Source organism: Xenia sp. Carnegie-2017, unplaced genomic scaffold (assembly GCF_021976095.1).
Source record: "Xenia sp. Carnegie-2017 unplaced genomic scaffold, XeniaSp_v1 HiC_scaffold_21, whole genome shotgun sequence".
Classification (NCBI taxonomy): domain Eukaryota; kingdom Metazoa; phylum Cnidaria; class Anthozoa; order Malacalcyonacea; family Xeniidae; genus Xenia; species Xenia sp. Carnegie-2017.
In genome coordinates, this window is record NW_025813484.1 from 8,721,764 (window position 1) to 8,740,180 (window position 18,417).

The window sequence follows — 18,417 nt, forward strand, 5'->3', positions numbered from 1 at the left end:
TTCTAAACACTACAACACCTTGAGCATTCCCTTCATTCTTTTAAACCTGAATTTACAGTGTCTCTCTAATTAAACGTTCTTACAACCATGGTTATATATTGTGAAAAATGGCGTAGTAGTTTTACTATTCCCGACTCAGGTTTTTGGCAGATGCATTTTTGGTCGTATGAATGTCAGACTTACTCTGTGAATACGATGCTTAAGCTGGAATGTAAATGTTCATTGTATTGTATAGTTCATTAGAATAATGCAGGATTATAGAATATATACAAAATTCCAGGTTTTGTATGTGTCACCAACGCGCAATAATGCCCACTGACAATGCCCAAGTTAGGCACGTTCTTGGTCAGCGGACACCCTCATCCCTCTCATTTAGGCGGTTTTTTTGTCCAAAAAATGGATGCGATACATATATCACAAAACGCAACTGAGAAAGCATTAAAATAATGACGAATTTGTACAAATAGCGATATATTACCGTTTTCTCGTCTACCATGGTATCCAAGACAGCACAGGCGATTATACGCCTTGCCCAGGTGGAGAAAAATGACGAATTGCAGCGAATCTTGAATGGAATTACCTTGGAAAAGGTAGCATACGTATATAAGTTACTCAAAATTATCAATTCAGTAACTACGGCAACCTTTGAAACATAAATTGTTGGTATTTATAACAATTTTCCAATATGTATTGAAAAGATTCAGGAAATGAAAATGAATGGGGTGTCCTCCATGTATTATTGGAGAGTGTTGATTAACCCACGTCCCGCCACACATATGTATAAATAATTTATTCCCAAGTGCATAAAAGTAGGCATATTACAAGTTCTGACTGACATGTTCTTTTTTTAAGATTGGTAGCATCCTTACTACACTTTCCAATGAAGATGACCTTAATGTTCCCAAATTTCTCCAAGGAATTTTTCATGGTATTTTATACTATGTATAACTGATTTGCCATATATCTCAAGTTTACTAGAAAATCTCTTTCAAAAAAATTGCAGGACAGTGTTTACCACTAAAAAAGAAAAAGTGTCCATCGCTTTATTTTGAAGTAAAGGCACTTAAGGGCAAATTTTTGTGAGATTTGTGTATCTAGTCACTGGGCTGTGCTCAGTCACTACTTGTAAATGCAAAAAATATGGCAAATCAGATGTGTAATGCAAATTAAGAAAATTTCTATTGTATGTAACAGCATTTATGATCTTCAAACATTTCCCATACAGGATCACCTTGCAACAGCTCGGAAGGCCTTAAAAGACGCTCATTTGTTTTCCCACATTGTATTGAAATTTTAAATGATGTTGACCTATCAACCAAGGTAAAAATTGGCTTCCAATTTTTTTCTCTATGTACATTTTTGTATTTAGAATTAAAAACCTTAAAGTTTCTATGTCTGTCATACTTATGCCATGATTGGGAGATATTTAGACCCCACACCTGCACCTCCTATAGCCAAGGTTAGGACTAGGATGGTTAGACTTCCCTGCACCCCCAGAAAATTCACCCTGAATGTTTATTTGCCATACCATAAAACTATGTAGACATTGAATTATCACCACACTATCTCAAATGACATCCTCCTTTTTTAATCTATTGGTCTTTTCTAAAATCATTTCATCTCCTTTCGTTGTAGGTAGCAACAGAGTATTTAGGAATTCTATTATTTGAGGTAACTTCACACATTTACCTTGTTGAATAAAATGTTTCATCACATTTCTGCAACAGCCATTAAATCAATTGATATTATTTCTCAGATTGATAAAACATCCAGTGATATATTATGTGATTTGTGCGATAAAATCTTGGATAAACTCCGAAAAGGATTGATGAAAAATGGAAGGCATGTCAATCCTGTGTCATCTTATCTTATAGCTTGTTTTAATCAAACCATCAAGAAACTATTGTTTTATGAATTTTTGCAAAATTTTATCTTTGGGTCACTAGAGTGCTACAGCTGTTCCCAACAATTTTGTCTTCCATTGCTTCGAGAGATTCTCTTTCACTTAATGGTATTTATGTTTCCTAGTCATTAATTAGTTTATAAACTAGTTATTTATTTGTATACAGTAAAATACTTCTACACAACATAGATGGCACACTGTCTGGCAACGAATATAAAAGTCAGATGATCAATACTCTCTGCTCAATAAAGTAAGGATTACATGATATAGCATATTATTTCTATAGCAAATTTATTCTACTTTATCCTCTCTGATCCATCAACTCAAGTAAGGATAACTATGAACATTTGTGTACCACTACATTACCATTTGTTCTGTACATAAGAGGAGTAATGTACTTAGGAGAATGTCCAAAGTTTTATCTACATGCAAGTCATCAATCATATATTATAACTTCTAGATGGCATCCAAATTGTGTTATTCATCTTGCCAACATGTTCAGGTAAACAATCATATTATATGCATATGTTAATCATAAATCATTAATGCATTACTGTATCATGTACATTACATACATTACTAGGGAAGTTTCATTAAGTGATAGTGAATTGAAGTTTGTTATCGAAAAGGTCATCAGGTAAAGATTTCCATGTTCATGTAGATGTAGTAAAGTAAAAAGTTTGAATGTTACATGTTTGTGTAAGTAAATCGTCCAGGTTAGTAAAGTCCTGAGAAAGATTGTTGTTGTTGATATTGACTCTGAAGATGACTACCGCTAACGTTGTGGAAACGTCAGTCAACACCAACAATAACAGTCCTTCTCAGGACTTGTAAATGTAGATCGTCCAGTTTAGTAAAGTCCTGAGAAGGACTGTTATTGTTGGTGTTGACTCTGAAGGTGACTACTGCTAAGGTTTTCTAAACGTCAGTCAGCATCAACGTCAACAGTCCTTCTCACGTTGACTCTGAAGATGACTACCGTTAAGGTTTTCTAGACATCAGTCAACATCAACAATAACATTCCTTCTCAGGACTTTGTAGATGTAGATAGTCCAGTTTTTTAAAGTCCTGATAAGGACTGTTATTGTTGGTGTTGACTAAAGTTTCACTATGCGGTAGTCAACATCAACACCACCGTCCTTCTCAGGACTTTAGTCACTTTACTAACCTGGACGATCTACATCTACAATGTAACGACACTCCCGGGTTCAAACCATTCACTGTATAGGTTTCTGTTAGTTATATGTTGCTAAATGTGAGTTATTTGTGATATGAGGTGATTTACATATTTGAGAGTTGATTTACGTTATTGGAAACACGACAAATGATAAAGTAACGTACTTATAGGAATAGAACAAAAGCGATGACGTGAAGAATGAAGTAGCTCTTACTGATTTCATGAGAATTTTATTTCTATTTAGGATGTTTAAAGAGCTTGATATTGAGGAAATTCCTCCTGTTGTGTATCAGTTATTAATCTTATGCTCCCGGGGACATTGGCTTGTTGTTCTTGAAGGAATCGTTGCTTACTTTACCCAACTAAATTGTGACAATGGTAGTCCAAATGAACTACTAGAAGAAAATGAATTACATCAAGTATCCAGTGATCAACTCCGTCATACTCAGGGAAACGTTATTCTTCATATTACATTTGCCATAAAGAGAGATCAAAAGTTAGGAAAAGAATTCATCAAATATCTTAAGGTATGATCTAGGACTGTAGTTGAACGTTTGGTAGCTACTCTGTATGTGCTTTGCCTGCGTCGCATCTTGTCTTACTGTAGTTTTCACTTTTACACACGTGTTGCGTCGCATCTTGTCTTACTGTAGCTTTCACTTTTACACACGTGTTGCGTCGCATCTTTTCTTACTGTAGTTTCCACTTTTCACACGTGTTTCCACTTTCCACTTCCACTTTTCCACGTCCATCCATCCATCTTTCTTTTTTCCTTCTTTCACACGTGTTGCGTCGCATCTTGTCCTTCCACTTTACGTCGCATCTTGTCTTTCCATTTTCGCATCTTGTCTTACTGTAGCTTTCACTTTACACACGTGTTGCGTCGCATCTTGTCTTACTGTAGCTTTCACTTTTACACACGTGTTGCGTCGCATCTTGTCTTACTGTAGCTTCCACTTTTACACACGTGTTATAAATTTCTTGTTTGCAGTAACATCTTCTTTGTGTTAGCGAAACTATTCTGTTTAGTCTCAACAGCATCAACCTCAAAAAATTCTGGCGTCATTCAACCTTGCAATAGCTTTATCAATTGCGCAGAGCCACAGATTTGAAGAACCTGTAAGTTGATGTCATTATATTTATCAAGCTTTTCATTTTTATGATTAGTTTTTGTCCATTTTTATTTCTTTTATGTTTTTTATTTTTGTTGATTCTTCGATGAAATATTTATACTATTGTATGTCATTTACCAAGACAACGAGTTTTTGATCACGTACCAACAAGTTGCTTTAATGTACTTTGTTTTATATCTTTCTAAGTCTATTTTTGTGCTTTAGTTTTTTTATGTTTCTTCTTTTTGTTTACACACGAATTAAAGTATATATATAACAATTGTATTTACTCTACCAAGGAGTCATGACACTATATAGATACATGTAATAAATATATTTTTTTATTATTCTAAAATTTACTATTCATTCAATGTCATATTAGATACTTGATGTGCTAAAAGCAGCTGTTTTGAAGAGCTTTAAAAATATTCAACTGCAAAAGGCTTCAAAGTGGATACAAGGTGCTTCTGTTCAACGTTGTTTTCTTTCAAAACCTGTTGCCTTCAACCGGGTACTCGCATATTTTGTTGTTCGAATGCGTTAGTCATGTATGGTTTTATGTCTTAGATAATGTTGAAAAAATGCCAAATGTATCAGTTGAAGTTTTACAAACAGTGAAGAATAGGTACGCCGTTTCACATCATTTTATTCCCCCTTCTATTCTTCGCTTACTATTCTGATATTTTTTCTATATTTTTGTCAGCGTGTTTGGCTGGGATTATGTTGTTCAAGGAATCGTACACCTCGGCTTTTATTTAATGGATACATTTGGTTCAAAACACTATGGTACATGTCGACCAAATGCTGCCCATTTATCCATATACATAAGTTAGTAATCTCTGTAGTGTTTTTTTTTTGTAGTCTCGGATTCAGGTTTGGTGAAGCAAATTACTCCACAACAGGAGTCTTGTCGTCTTGGAAGTGAAATTTTGTTGAAGACATTCCAGGTTACTCAAAACATTCGATTTTTAAAAGCGATATTGAAGACGTGTTGCCTATCTGGTTAACTCTTGTATCAACTCTTCTACAGACTCATGATGTGATAAGAACAGAAATACTAGAACAGATTTTCAACAGGTTGTTGACAAAATCTGGTGCAGCTTCGTATCATTATATAGGTTGGTAGCAAGAGTTTCTGTTCATGTTTGTTCATGTTTATGTTCACGACATAACAATGCAAGAAAGGCATGTATGAAGTTGACATGCAAACGTCATGTAGTATATAGACGTAAAGATATCAACAATAACTGATCTCATACACTGGTATGCATTTGTAAGGGGAGGAACAAAAGTTTAATAAAAATACTTTATTTCTATTTCAGATCTCCTAAAAAATGCGGTTTCATTAAATCCTCAGGCTCTTCTGGACTCCTTACCTAAGGTTCTTTAGTGATCTTATAGCATTAAATATATATATATTTGTGTTAAAGTAACTATAGGTGGTGTTACATACTATGGATGGTGTTACATAACAAAGTAGAGTGATATAGAGCTTCATACAAGTGACAAATAATAAACACCTTGAATATGTATATATGCTCATCATGATGATTGTTTTATAGGTGAAAGAGATACTAGAGTATTTATCATGTCTGGCATTTAAAACTTCTCAAGGACTTCTCCAAGCAATTTTGGTAAGAAAACATCTATCAATAAAACGCATGCGCAATATTATTTTTAACTATTTAGTTTTTATAAAATAATGATTTTAGCCAGTATGTTCTCTTGTTAATAATCATTTGTGGCCTCCGTTTCAGCCATTAATGAAGATTAGTATTACTTTGAGGGATTCCCTCATGCTTGTTTTGAGAAAGTCGATGTTTTCGAGGTACGATGGAAGATGAACATCGATTTGCTTGATGTTTGAATGTTGAATTTATCTTTTGAAAATTGATCATATTGCATTAAACAGGAGTTTGGAAGCGCGTAAGATTGCCGTATATGGTTTTCTTATTGTTTTGAAACATTTTAAGGTTTGTGCAATTGTTTTCCCCAAATTTTCCCTCCCCCCCCGCACCCCCCCAAAAAAAACATAGAAAGTTGAACATTTATCGTGTTTATATTAAAGGTGTCTGGAGGGAACATTACATCAAGTCAGAGTATAAGCCATAGCAGTCAATGTTCAAGTCATTCGCTCAGTCAAATACAAGTTGATGTTCATAGTACAAACAATGGTCTCAACTCGGGTAATGAGGCTTTATGCTTGGAAATAATAGGTTTGTACGTTTTTGTTATGTATGCACTTAAAATTTGTTTTGAAAACTCTTTTCCAACAATTCATAAGAAAATGATCCATTCCGACAAGTTATGTAGCTATAAGAAAGGTTTCACTTAATAAATTTTTCATCGTTTCATTATCAAGGTGGTTTAAGACGTTGCTTCAATCAGCAAGCCGATGTACGCGTTCTTCTCTATGAGGTTAATTTCCATGGTTAAACATATTGTGAAATTACTACATTGAAATGATGACCTAAAACATTTTTACTTTATTGATAAATGTACGTTACAGGGGCTTTGTGATGTACTGGACCTAAATTCTCACTTACGGCAATCTGCTTTGGAAATTATCTGTGCTCATGTAATAAACGTTTGGACGTTTCTCTTGCATTTTGAAAAGTTGAAATTTGACAAAACCTCGCTTAATGATTGTTTTTGTTGTAGTTTTTAAAATATTACGAGGAGGAAGAGGATATTCTTCCTCCGTTGAAACTTGAGCCTTGTCTCACAGCATCTGGCGATCAGGTCTTTCTTGCCGAACCTCTGGTATGAAGTTTTTTTATAAGCAAAATGCTTACAATACTGCCTTTTCAAATGCTTAAGTTTAAAGATGCTCCAGCCCCTATGAAAGCTTTTTTACGCTGAAAATCCTTTCAAAATATAAACTTCATGATTACAAGTAAGAAACATGCTTGCAATTTTTCGTCGTACCAAGCATGTATTCAGTGCACGAATTTTCGTTTTCGTGAATATAGACGATGGTGTGGCCTACTATTAAATACAATACATCCTTCATCTTTACTAAGTAGTATTAAATTCACGATTAATAATAGTTCGTAAAATCATAACCACAATAATTAAACTGGATAAACATGATTATAAGGAAATATGGGGTGGCAATAAAATTAACGAATTCATCATCCGATCTGATCAGTTCTTTTTGATGCTTTTTTAGGCCCATTTACTGTGCTTGCTGAGTCAGACTGTAATTGTAAGTTTTAATGAAGAAGAAGAAGAAAAAGAGGAAGTCGCAGATGATGGTATGTATGTATAAATCTTTGTATTTACCAAATATTGCGGAGTTTTTTTTCTTGCCATTCATTATCCGACTAATTTTTGTATCTTTTATTCAATTGAAAAAGTATGATCATTAAAACTATGTTGTTTTGAAGGTATTGAAAACCTGAATAACTTAATGAAAAAAATACGGGATATCTTAAACTCACTAACACAACGTATGAAGAGAAGTGACTTGGAGGATTTCCAGCTGGTATCTTGGTTTTTAATCTAAAGCTTCAATGTAATGATAAGTAGCGAAAAATTAACGCAATGAACATGATTTTTTTATTTCGCATGAAGTCAATGGATTCTTCTCTCCTTATGATACATGAATCAAAATTAAATGCGAGTTAATAGAGAAATATATTATGTTGAATTCAAATTACAATTTGGCAGTGCTTGTTTGAATATTTGCACAATCCTTGGATACGTAGATGTTTTTTATCTTTACGTATTTCGATATATATTCTTGATGTGATGCATTCATATGATATTTCTTCCAGGATAAATTAGCAGATTACTCCATGACGAATGGTGTTGGCGTAAAAAACAATATTTTTGCCTGTATTGTTCTTGGAGTCCTTGAGGTAAGCCCAAGTTTTGTGAATCAATATCATTGTTGAATCAATATCATTATTGAATCAATATCATTGTTGAATCAATATCATTGTTGAATCAATATCATTGTTGAATCAATATCATTGTTGAATCAATATCATTGTTGAATCAATATCATTGTTGAATCAATATCATTATTGAATCAATATCATTGTTGAATCAATATCATTGCTGAATCAATATCATTGTTGAATCAATATCATTGTTGAATCAATATCACTGTTGAATCAATATCATTGCTGAATCAATATCATTGCTGAATCAATATCACTGTTGAATCAATATCATTGCTGAATCAATATCACTGTTGAATCAATATCATTGTTGAATCAATATCATTGTTGAATCAATATCATTGCTGAATCAATATCACTGTTGAATCAATATCATTGTTGAATCAATATCACTGTTGAATCAATATCACTGTTGAATCAATATCATTATTGAATCAATATCATTGTTGAATCAATATCACTGTTGAATCAATATCACTGTTGAATCAATATCACTGTTGAATCAATATCACTGTTGAATCAATATCATTGCTGAATCAATATCATTGTTGAATCAATATCATTGTTGAATCAATATCATTGTTGAATCAATATCATTGTTGAATCAATATCATTATTGAATCAATATCATTGTTGAATCAATATCATTGTTGAATCAATATCATTGTTGAATCAATATCATTGTTGAATCAATATCATTATTGAATCAATATCATTCTTGAATCAATATCATTGTTGAATCAATATCATTGTTGAATCAATATCATTATTGAATCAATATCATTGTGCTTTTGAAATTCTTGTCTTTTTTATTATAGGTTTTAATGGAACATTCTTTCATCTTGGGGGAATGTAGGTTCGTACATCGTTTTTAATGCAATCGTGTCGTATTATGTGGCACAGAATCCACAATTTTTCCTACAAATCTTTTGTAATGAAGGCTCATGTTTTTCAGTATGGAGGCTTGTGAATTGGTTTTGGAATTATTCAATAAATATTGTAAACTGTCTAACGTTTTGAAAGGGATAACATCAAGTCAGTCGGGTATGTATATAAAGTGTCATTAAAGTGTCGTTAAACATTTATACAGCTCCCACAATTAAGTTACAATTTTTGAAATTTAATTTTTCAGTTAAAAAGTCCAGGCAGTCATCATCCAAACAGATTGCTAGAAGTATGCTATCGCTTGGTGCAATCACCATCATCCTTGAGGCATTGTTTAGGTAATGACAATTCATGCGGTTACTGTAGTCAGTTCTTTGATGTTCTGTTGTATAAAGTGTATTACTGTAGTATGCAATAGCCAGGGGGGTGTTTACTGTATTCGATGATGTGGTGTTGTGTTATATAAAGGGAGGTGAACAATTAACCTGGGGGTGGGGGTCACTGTATTCAGCAACGTGATGCGTTGAGTCACCTGTATTTTTCAGGTTCATGAGACAATTGCTTAAATTGTCCAGCAAAGTGCGAAGATCATATCTTCATTTAATTTCAAACACCGCACTGCATATAACATTCTTTCAAATGTGGTGTTCTGTTATATAAAGTGAGGTGAACAATTAACCTGGGGTGGGGGTCACTGTATTCAGCCATGTGGTGTTCTGTTATATAAAGTGAGGTGAACAACTAACCTGGGGGTGGTCACTGTATTCAGCCATGTGGTGTTCTGTTATATAAAGGTAGGTGAGCAATTAACCTGGGGGTGGTGGTCACTGTATTCAGCCATGTGGTGTTCTGTTATATAAAGGGAGGTGAGCAATTAACCTGGGGTGGTGGTCACTGTATTCAGCCATGTGGTGTTCTGTTATATAAAGTGAGGTGAACAACTAACCTGGGGGGTGGTCACTGTATTCAGCCATGTGGTGTTCTGTTATATAAAGGTAGGTGAGCAATTAACCTGGGGGTGGTCACTGTATTCAGCCATGTGGTGTTCTGTTATATAAAGGGAGGTGAGCAATTAACCTGGGGTGGTGGTCACTGTATTCAGCCATGTGGTGTTCTGTTATATAAAGTGAGGTGAGCAATTAACCTGGGGAGTGGTGGTCACTGTATTCAGCCATGTGGTGTTCTGTTATATAAAGTGAGGTGAACAATTAACCTGGGGGTGGGGGTCACTGTATTCAGCCATGTGGTGTTCTGTTATATAAGTGAGATGAACAATAGCATGTGTTGTGTGGTTACTGCAGTCATTTCTGTGGTGTTCTGTTATACAAATTGAGATAAGTAATAGTTAGGAGGTACACATCTTAGAAATGTGATGTAACTAAAACATTTTGCAGTGATGGTCTTCCCAGTCATCAAACCAGTTTGGATGTACTTCGTAATTCTGGCGAGTTTGTTCAGTACGTGCTAAGTGTTACACAACAAAAACTAACACAGGTAAGGTGTATTCAAAGTGTATGTACAACAGATTAGGAATACATTTGTCTATTTGTGTTCATTAAACAAAGATCAACGATAAAGGAAGCTGTGATGGAGTTAAAGGGACAAACGATAATCACATCTGTCGTCAAAGTACAAGAATTGCTAGGTAGGTAACTTCCAAACTACTGGGAAAGAAGGCATTTAAAACAAATTTTGGATAATTTTATTAATATTTAGAGTTCTTTTTAAAATGGTTGATGGAGAGAGCTCAATAATAAAGAAAGACAGTAAAGTTAGTGTTTGTACAATGACATAAATATAAAAGTGCTACATAGCTATATTCCTGTTGAGGGATGTGGTACACTTAACTAAGTTATTGTCTTTACGACTAGATTATCAACCAATGTTTAAATGGTGTCTTTCTTGTGATGAACATATTCGGGAATAAATATCCAGCGAAGATACAAAAATTTCTTTTGGCTTTAGGTGATCGCATTTCATATATTTATTTTTTCGTTTCTTCATTATAAAGCACGTTAGCCGGACAAATATCTAGAAAAATAATTCTCTACCTTCAGATCGAGGTAACAACGAGACAGAAGACGTCTGCGATGAAAATCAACTTATCTACAAATATATTAAGAAATTTCAGGTTACTTTTTGCAATCGTTTACAATTCTCAGTTGTTTCCTAATTCAAATCTTATGCTCCTTTATCTATGTAAGTGATTAAGTATGCACAGTGTAATGGATAGATGGGTGAATGCATTGTATGCATATGTTTGTGTATGTATAAATATGTGCATCAGGGACGGTGCCACGAAATTGAAACTTTAGGGGTCTACAACTTATATTTACTAAATTTACTGCGTCTTACTTTACCTTAAGTATGGCTAAAATACATAAATGTTAGCAAAGCTTTATCGTTATCAAAACTTTGTTTGTGTATACATATATTTATATAAGTTTAAAGATTGGTAATCCAGGCATATTTAATGTATAAAAATAAAAAATTCTTCGGATTGTATAAAATGATTTTATTGAGCTTTCGACTTGTTGCTTCGAGCCTTCATCAGAATGAGGAAGCTATCTATTTATACAGTCCGGAGGATCTTTTACTTTTTTACATATATTTATATATATATGTGTGGTGTCATGGATAGATGCGTGAATGTATTGCATACATATGTTTGTCTATATATTATAGAGATTTGTTGTGACAACATTGGCATCTCCTAATGATATGATGACCTTCAAAGATATTCCACATATGATGAACATTATTGCTTTGTTAACGAGATGCTTAAAAGAAGACGCTGATCAGGTCTTATGATGTTAATATTTTGAATCTATGTATCCTGTTACTTGTCCTTGTCTGAAGTTTGGGTTTTTTCTGAAGATTTACCTTGTTCAGTCATGGATAAAGAGAATCTGCTTAGAACATAATACTGGTAAGGATGTTTGTGTTGTTGTTTTCGTCATTGTTATCATCCGTCATCACATGAAACTTTGTTGTTACCTTTTTATCCTTTGCCATCCACAGATGACATCACCGTTTGCATCATGACATGAAACGTTGTTGTTACCTTTTTATCCTTTCATATCCACAGATGACATCACCGTTTGCAAAAGTTTTGTGTCGTTTTTACTCACTTTGACTTCCAAATGCAAGAGCAAGCTGACATGCGTAAGTACTGTATGTTAATTAAAGGAGGCTATTTTTGAACTTTCATTTTTGTCACCCAGTCGCATTCAATGTAGTAGATTTGACTGCAAAAATTGAAGTGTGAATATAATGTTAACGCACACAATTTAGAAAAGAAAATTCTGAGTGGACTCTGAAAAACAGCTCGTTTGAAATTAACATTAAACCTGTTCTAATGTTATTGATTCTTGTGTTATCCTTCATATCATTGATGAAAAATTACGCATTTTGTATTAATGATTATACACATGTAACAATCTTTTCATAGGTAAAAGAAATTTCTGTTGACATCCATAAACAACTTGGCGACATTGACGAAGTATATGTGTAAATGGAATATATTTGGATAAACAGTTTGTCATTTTGAGAAACTATGTCATTTTCATTCTTTTCGCTCCATATTTAACCTTGTTAGCAATCCGTGACGTACACTTATCCAGGAAATTTTTTTTATATAGGATATTGAATTGAATGCTAATTCGTATTTTACCATAGTCAATCTAAAAACTGCTCCTGCCATCTTGGTATGTATTTCTTGCTCTGTATTGTTAAACTCACATTTTGAAAGTCATGCTCAAAATGAAATTATTTACTTTGCCAAAGACAATATTGCTCGGTGAGGTAGATCTTCAACTCGAAGAAATTGATTGGTTCGTTACAAAAATGAAAGCTGAGAAAACGAAAGATATAGTAGAAAATGAAGAAGGTCTGCATAAAGATATTGCATGCACCTATTAAACAAAACACAAAATTAATTACGATATCTTTAAATGAAAAGCAAATTGATCTATTTGTGTTATACATGTATAAATATGTATATTACATTCTTTAGTTCTGGACGATGATATAAGTCCCTCAATGCCCACTGATAATGATGAAAGATCCATTTGTGATCGATTGATAAGTATGATACACGTGTTTCGCGAGCTTGTTCAGTCTGCTATAGCAACAGGACCTTTATCAGAACTCTTACTAAAGGCAAGTATCGATTTATATGCGTTATTTGATGTAATATTTCAAGTATAGTTTTAAGAAGAATTCACGATAAGCAAATCAGTAGTTGGCAGCAAAGGAACAGAAAAAGCTCAAAACGTACGTACGTGGATTTTGAAAGTTTGTACTTACACTTTCTGTTTCTTAATTTTAGACCCTAACTAAGTTTTATACTGTTCTTGGTAATCTAACAAAATACGTAAGTTTAAAGTCGAATGTTTGGAACTATATTAATGCATTCTAATGTCTTAGTTCTTATTCATGTTTTTTTTATAGTATTTATACATATACAATCAAAAAGCCGGTCGCGTTACTCCATCTTTTGAGAAATTGGTACTGGCACTCATATAACTTTGTCAATCTGATATTTAACTGTCTGTAATCGTGCATTCTTTTATTTAGGTCAAGTGTTCTGGTCTTCAGCTGTCGTCTCATGTGTACGCATTTTTGACGTACGTTCAAGCAACTGAACAGGAAAGGAACGGAAAAGATAAAAATAGAACAGGAAGCATAACAAAGGTATGATTTTGTCTTGACGCTTTTTATCGTCAAACATAAATGTAAAACACGAAACAATTCTTTTTTCCGACGATAAGCACACTTGTCAAAAATACTAGATAAAATTACAAAATTCGTTGTAAAAGTGAATAAATCCATTTTCCGACAATATATATGCAATGTATATGCAGATACAAAGTTATAGAAGAAAACAAAAACATTTCTAACGTTGTCGCGGATATTACGAGTGTTGTAGCAGAGTGTTGACGAGTTAAAAAAGACAAAGAGAATGCCAAAAATAAACGATTTAAAATTTGCTCATCGCATCTACAAGCACCAACTTCAGAGCTCGCTCTGTGACACTAACTCCACTAACTCTCCAAGTTCATGGTCATGACTCATGGCAACGACTAACTGGATAGTATTTTCATGATTCAATCTAGAAAGTAACTTCATTTCTCGAGTAATTTTGCGATTAAACAGTACACTTTTCTGATTCAATGGGCTTCTTTTGATCGCATAGAGACAGCCGTCCAATTTATTACGTAAATTCATGTAGTATGCATTTCGTTGTAAGAAACCCTCCTACCAAAGAATATCCAGGTCCGATTTTAGCTGCAGCTCATTTTTCTGTTTTTTTTGTAATAAATTCTATAAGATGATGTATATATAAGTTAAAATATAAATACATTATTTAGGGTAGAGTGTTAAAAGAAATGCGGTCAGTGCCAAATCTTATCTACTCCCTGGAACAATACGAACGTTATCTTATTCAACTGTCAAAAAAATCTAAGGTAAAAAAATGCACATCGTTAGTAATTATTCTCGTGAATTTTTTGAACATTTTAAGCAATTGAAGCAAGTGACGACGTTAAGGACCAAAGCTTGAGTAAGTCGCCAAGATGGAAACGGGAATTTTTTTGACATTGCAGGCAATTTTTTGAAATTAGAAACAAATGAATTGAATTTCACTGGAAGTTGCTTTCGTAAGATTGCCTGCTGTCTGGAAGAAAAAATTATTTTTAGGCATGGTAACGACCATCCAATGTCCAAACATTTTTACCCACACCCGTGAAAATTCTTTCTTTGAATAGAGTCTGTTGTTGTTGTTTTTTTTATAATGAATACAGGTAAATTTAATGGATCATTTCAAGAGAAGCACTGCAAGAGATTTTAGAATTAATGGAGCGACACTTGACGCTGCATTAAGGGAGGAATCAACTGACGAGGAAGAAGAGGTACTCACGTGACCAACACTATTAAATAATAGCTACAACCACAGTTGAGTCGCTATAGTTATTGCTAATATAATTTAATTGTTATTTTTTATAAAAGTACTTACAAACTTTTTTGTTGCACAAGTTTTATTCTTGTTTTAAATATTCATACTCAATTTCTCTTATTTCACACGTTTGATTATTCTTGATATTTACACACGCACGTTTTCGTATCGTTTGTATTTACACACAATTTCTCTTATTTCACACGTTTGATTATTCTTAATATTTACACACAAGTTGCGGTGGTGTAGCGAGCCCGCAAATTTGATCATGCTATGCAAATTTTTCGTCGTTAACATCAAGAAATTTCTTTAGAAATCTATTGTTTTGTCAGTAAGTGAACACCAAAATAATTTCATAAGATGAACAATCTTACGGGATGGCTACCCCACTGACAAGTTGTCTTGCTTACTTTAGGATACGGGAAAAGAAAATGAAGAACCGCCAAAAAAGAAAGGCAAGTCTCAATCTATGACAACATGATGCGAACGATGTGTTATAGTTATGCCCAAATATTAAAAAACTCATTTTCAAATTTCCTCATTTGAAACGCGAGCAACGCGGGCTCAAGAAATATCAGTTTTGAACACACTTCCACAAGTTGTTTTAGTGATTTGGGTAGTTGCAAGTCCTGCCAATAGTTTAAACAATATGTATCTCTCAAAGAAATTTTGTACAACGAATATTTATTCCTCAAAGGGCCCACTGTTCCTTTATTTTCCTTTTGTCTTTGGTAAAATCGTTGCATGTCGATAAGACGCAATCCTTTCTTGGGTGTGGGTGTAGTTGTGGTGATGCAGGACAAAAGTGGAAAGCTAGTAGGACTCTTCTCTGTATTTTCTTTTTCATGTAAGAGTTTGTCGAACAGTTTTCCATAATCCTCCTGTTTTTGCAGGTTTAAACCCCTTCCTCCTTTAAGATGTCGTTTGCATGGATGCACTGTTGTACCTGCTTTCCATGATCCAAACAATTTTTCACGGCAAAATTCGCCATAGTTACGAGCGTCTTTAAGCATGCGTAGATCGTCCTTGTTCCTGGGAAATCCTCGTTCAACTAACTGACGATGACTGAAGCAGATCTTTCCAATGACATCATTCCATAAAGGAAAGTACAATTCACCGTTCTCAATTTCAGTTGCTTCTTTTGACAGTTCACTAAAATACAGCAGATTGCAAGCTGGTTTAATTTCACTGATTGTTTTTAATCCTGTATGGCATCCAGACTTACATAAAAAAAAATGAAAAGATCTTTTCCTTCACTAGGTAGAGTAGTGAAAAGAACTAAATGCTCTTCATTGTTATAGTTGAGAGAATTCATATGAGTACATTTGGATATGTACAAGAACACAAAGTTGAGTACACATTTGGGTACATACAATAACACAAAGTTGAGTACATTTGGGTACATACATTATGACAAAGTTGAGTACATTTGGGTACATACATTATGACAAAGTTGGGTACATACATTATGACAAAGTTGAGTACATTTGGGTACATACATTATGACAAAGTTGAGTACATTTGGGCACATACATTATGACAAAGTTGAGTACATTTGGGCACATACAATAACACAAAGTTGAGTCCCTACAATATCCACCTACCATTCAGTGTCATCATCCAAGCCATAGATTAATCTCAGGGATATAATGAGGCATGCCATTGCACTGTTATCATAATGAATGATTTCATCTATGGTTTCCAAATACTTATCAATCATTTGTACAACTTTACACACATGGCGATGAATCAATGCTAAATATAGAAGAATTATATATGACCTAAAGTAATATTTATGTAGAGATGCTCTACCATGGATAGTAATGGTTCATCTTACGTGTAAGTTGCAGATCTAATGCATAGCGTGCAACATAGATGTTGAATGGATGCTTAGGTATTTTTGGTAAATTGATATACACCCTTAATTTTTCTGCAAGATTTTCAAGATGTGACTTGTTTGGCATTGTTGATCTTGTAAACATGATGGAATCCCAATGAGACAACTTCATGTAGTCCGGGAAATAGGCAGTTGCATTGAAATATGGAAACTCATTCTCAATTGCCCATCTAAATGTGGAGTAGAAAAACATGAAAATGTTATTGTTGGGATTTTTTCATCAATTGGTTGACTTCTTGTCATGGCTTCTCAGGCTTTAGATGGTTCAATTACATTTGAAGATGTATTAAATGAGCTCATGGTGTTATGAAGGTCATTGTTTTACAATCAATCCAGGTATGAAACAAATTGTATTGGTACTGAAACTTTTATAAAGGGATTAACAAATAATTTTACCTTATTAAATCTGACAAACATATAGGTTCCTGTAACCATTGCAATCCAAGGAAACAAAATACCATTGTATGCTGTACTGTCATCACTCTATAGTCATGAGTAGAGGGATAATAGCGACTTTGATCAACTGATCCAATGTGACTCTCATTATCAACATCATTTTCTTTGTCCTCAAAAATTCTTGCTGTTGAATGACCATTCACATGAAGAAATTAATACAAGTACACTATTGTTCGAAATATTTTTAATCACTAAAACATCTTTATGTTTCTTTCAATACCTTCATACAATTCTTCACGAGCTATCTCTGAACTTAGCTCTAATGCTTCCTCATCACACTGTTTTCCAAAGCGTAGCTTACGTGGAATTGAGTTTATTGGAACAAAATCCTTTATGTTATCTCGTGCTCTAATGTGGTGAGAAGAGTCTCCTTTATTATGTGTGCCAAAAGCATTGGTTGACTTTTCCACAAAAGAAAACCACATTTGTCCAACTATATCCTGAGTGCAAAATAATGGCAATTGAGGTAAATAATATAATTCTTTTATTTTTTACTATGTTGAATGTGTTTTCATCATTACCTTCAAATTGGAATCTACGCCAAGATTCATCAAAAAATTTATTTGTGCTTTTAATAGCACTTGATAACCTTCAAGCGAAAACCATGGCTTTCCCAAATCCTTTTGTACTTTAAAATATAATAAACTCAAATTTAAATAATTTCCACATTATACATACGATCATGGCATTTGACTTACTTCTGTCAGAAACTTTGACTGACTTCTTTTTGATTTCCAGTCTGCCATCTATCATTTCCTGGTCCATGTCATGTATCTCCTCTCGAACATCCTGAGAAATAAGTTTGAAATGTTGGCAAACATTCTTCTATACCTTTGCAAAATACACAATAAAATGAAAGGAAAGTCATCTATGGTCAAGATGAAATATCAGAATTTATGAAGTAATACTTCTGACTGTGTTCCACAATTTGTACAATAGTATAATCCATCTACGATGTGAAAGTTTTCTTCGTAACATACGACACATGAAGGCATATCACCGTCAACTATCAGTCAGTAAAAAGTAATTATGATTTAGTCAAGAACTGAAGAAGAAGATCAAGAAGAGTCTTCTGTCAGGACCAGTGGTCTGGCCGTCTGGACACGTGCCAGACTTTGGTCTG

The 18,417-nt window shown here is 33.8% G+C and overlaps 2 protein-coding genes and 1 long non-coding RNA gene across 5 annotated transcripts; 2 read left to right on the forward strand and 1 right to left on the reverse strand.

The window, feature by feature from the left end:
• The first annotated feature begins 390 nt into the window (after positions 1-390).
• On the forward strand, positions 391-15,637 carry LOC124443961 (Fanconi anemia group I protein-like). 3 transcript variants are annotated; one of them, XM_046994512.1, is made up of 48 exons: positions 396-590; positions 853-928; positions 1,226-1,320; positions 1,636-1,671; positions 1,757-1,842; positions 1,947-2,011; positions 2,093-2,153; positions 2,364-2,405; positions 2,487-2,540; positions 3,325-3,607; positions 4,110-4,199; positions 4,575-4,653; positions 4,760-4,817; positions 4,896-4,978; positions 5,054-5,139; positions 5,223-5,310; positions 5,515-5,573; positions 5,755-5,826; positions 5,950-6,020; positions 6,105-6,165; positions 6,261-6,408; positions 6,555-6,610; positions 6,702-6,770; positions 6,854-6,955; positions 7,365-7,449; positions 7,582-7,679; positions 7,972-8,055; positions 8,919-8,956; positions 9,056-9,144; positions 9,233-9,323; positions 10,380-10,479; positions 10,551-10,630; positions 10,702-10,756; positions 10,857-10,950; positions 11,043-11,116; positions 11,671-11,787; positions 11,863-11,914; positions 12,074-12,150; positions 12,437-12,487; positions 12,627-12,692; positions 12,772-12,874; positions 13,001-13,146; positions 13,316-13,360; positions 13,438-13,494; positions 13,564-13,680; positions 14,358-14,453; positions 14,790-14,897; positions 15,357-15,637. In XM_046994512.1, the coding sequence occupies exons 1-48, from the start codon at positions 495-497 to the stop codon at positions 15,420-15,422; spliced, it is 4,005 nt and encodes a 1,334-aa protein (XP_046850468.1). In that variant the 5' UTR covers positions 396-494; the 3' UTR covers positions 15,423-15,637. The 3 variants fall into 3 exon arrangements, 2 of the variants coding, with proteins under 2 accessions (XP_046850468.1, XP_046850469.1); XM_046994513.1 differs by having other exon boundaries at positions 12,077-12,150; XR_006947781.1 differs by lacking the exons at positions 13,316-13,360; positions 13,438-13,494; positions 13,564-13,680; ... (1 more) ...; positions 14,790-14,897; positions 15,357-15,637 and having other exon boundaries at positions 391-590; positions 12,437-12,495; positions 13,001-13,075.
• Positions 15,442-18,400, reverse strand: LOC124443967 (TATA box-binding protein-associated factor RNA polymerase I subunit B-like). Its single transcript, XM_046994519.1, has 8 exons — positions 18,203-18,400; positions 17,993-18,083; positions 17,816-17,922; positions 17,515-17,734; positions 17,235-17,418; positions 16,779-17,008; positions 16,546-16,696; positions 15,442-16,093 (listed from the first exon to the last, which is right to left on the reverse strand). Exons 1-8 carry the CDS (start codon positions 18,287-18,289, stop codon positions 15,442-15,444), a joined length of 1,722 nt encoding a protein of 573 aa, XP_046850475.1. The 5' UTR covers positions 18,290-18,400.
• Positions 16,939-17,511, forward strand: LOC124443981. Its single transcript, XR_006947785.1, has 2 exons — positions 16,939-17,174; positions 17,260-17,511. It is a non-coding gene; the product is annotated as an uncharacterized LOC124443981 (long non-coding RNA).
• Positions 18,401-18,417: the final 17 nt, after the last annotated feature.

What these genes read in the sequence shown, in the direction of transcription:
- LOC124443961 (XM_046994512.1), top strand. Translation starts at nt 495, where the DNA reads ATGGTATCCAAGACAGCACAGGCGATTATACGCCTTGCCCAGGTGGAG. An exon ending in GGATTGATGAAAAATGGAAG is followed by an intron (nt 1,843 to 1,946) that starts GCATGTCAATCC and finishes TTGGGTCACTAG; the next exon opens with AGTGCTACAGCTGTTCCCAA. An exon ending in AGATTCTCTTTCACTTAATG is followed by an intron (nt 2,012 to 2,092) that starts GTATTTATGTTT and finishes TACACAACATAG; the next exon opens with ATGGCACACTGTCTGGCAAC.
- LOC124443967 (XM_046994519.1), bottom strand. Translation starts at nt 18,289, where the DNA reads ATGCCTTCATGTGTCGTATGTTACGAAGAAAACTTTCACATCGTAGAT. An exon ending in AGTCAAAGTTTCTGACAGAA is followed by an intron (nt 17,923 to 17,992) that starts GTAAGTCAAATG and finishes TATATTTTAAAG; the next exon opens with TACAAAAGGATTTGGGAAAG. An exon ending in TTGGATGATGACACTGAATG is followed by an intron (nt 16,094 to 16,545) that starts GTAGGTGGATAT and finishes GCTGTATTTTAG; the next exon opens with TGAACTGTCAAAAGAAGCAA.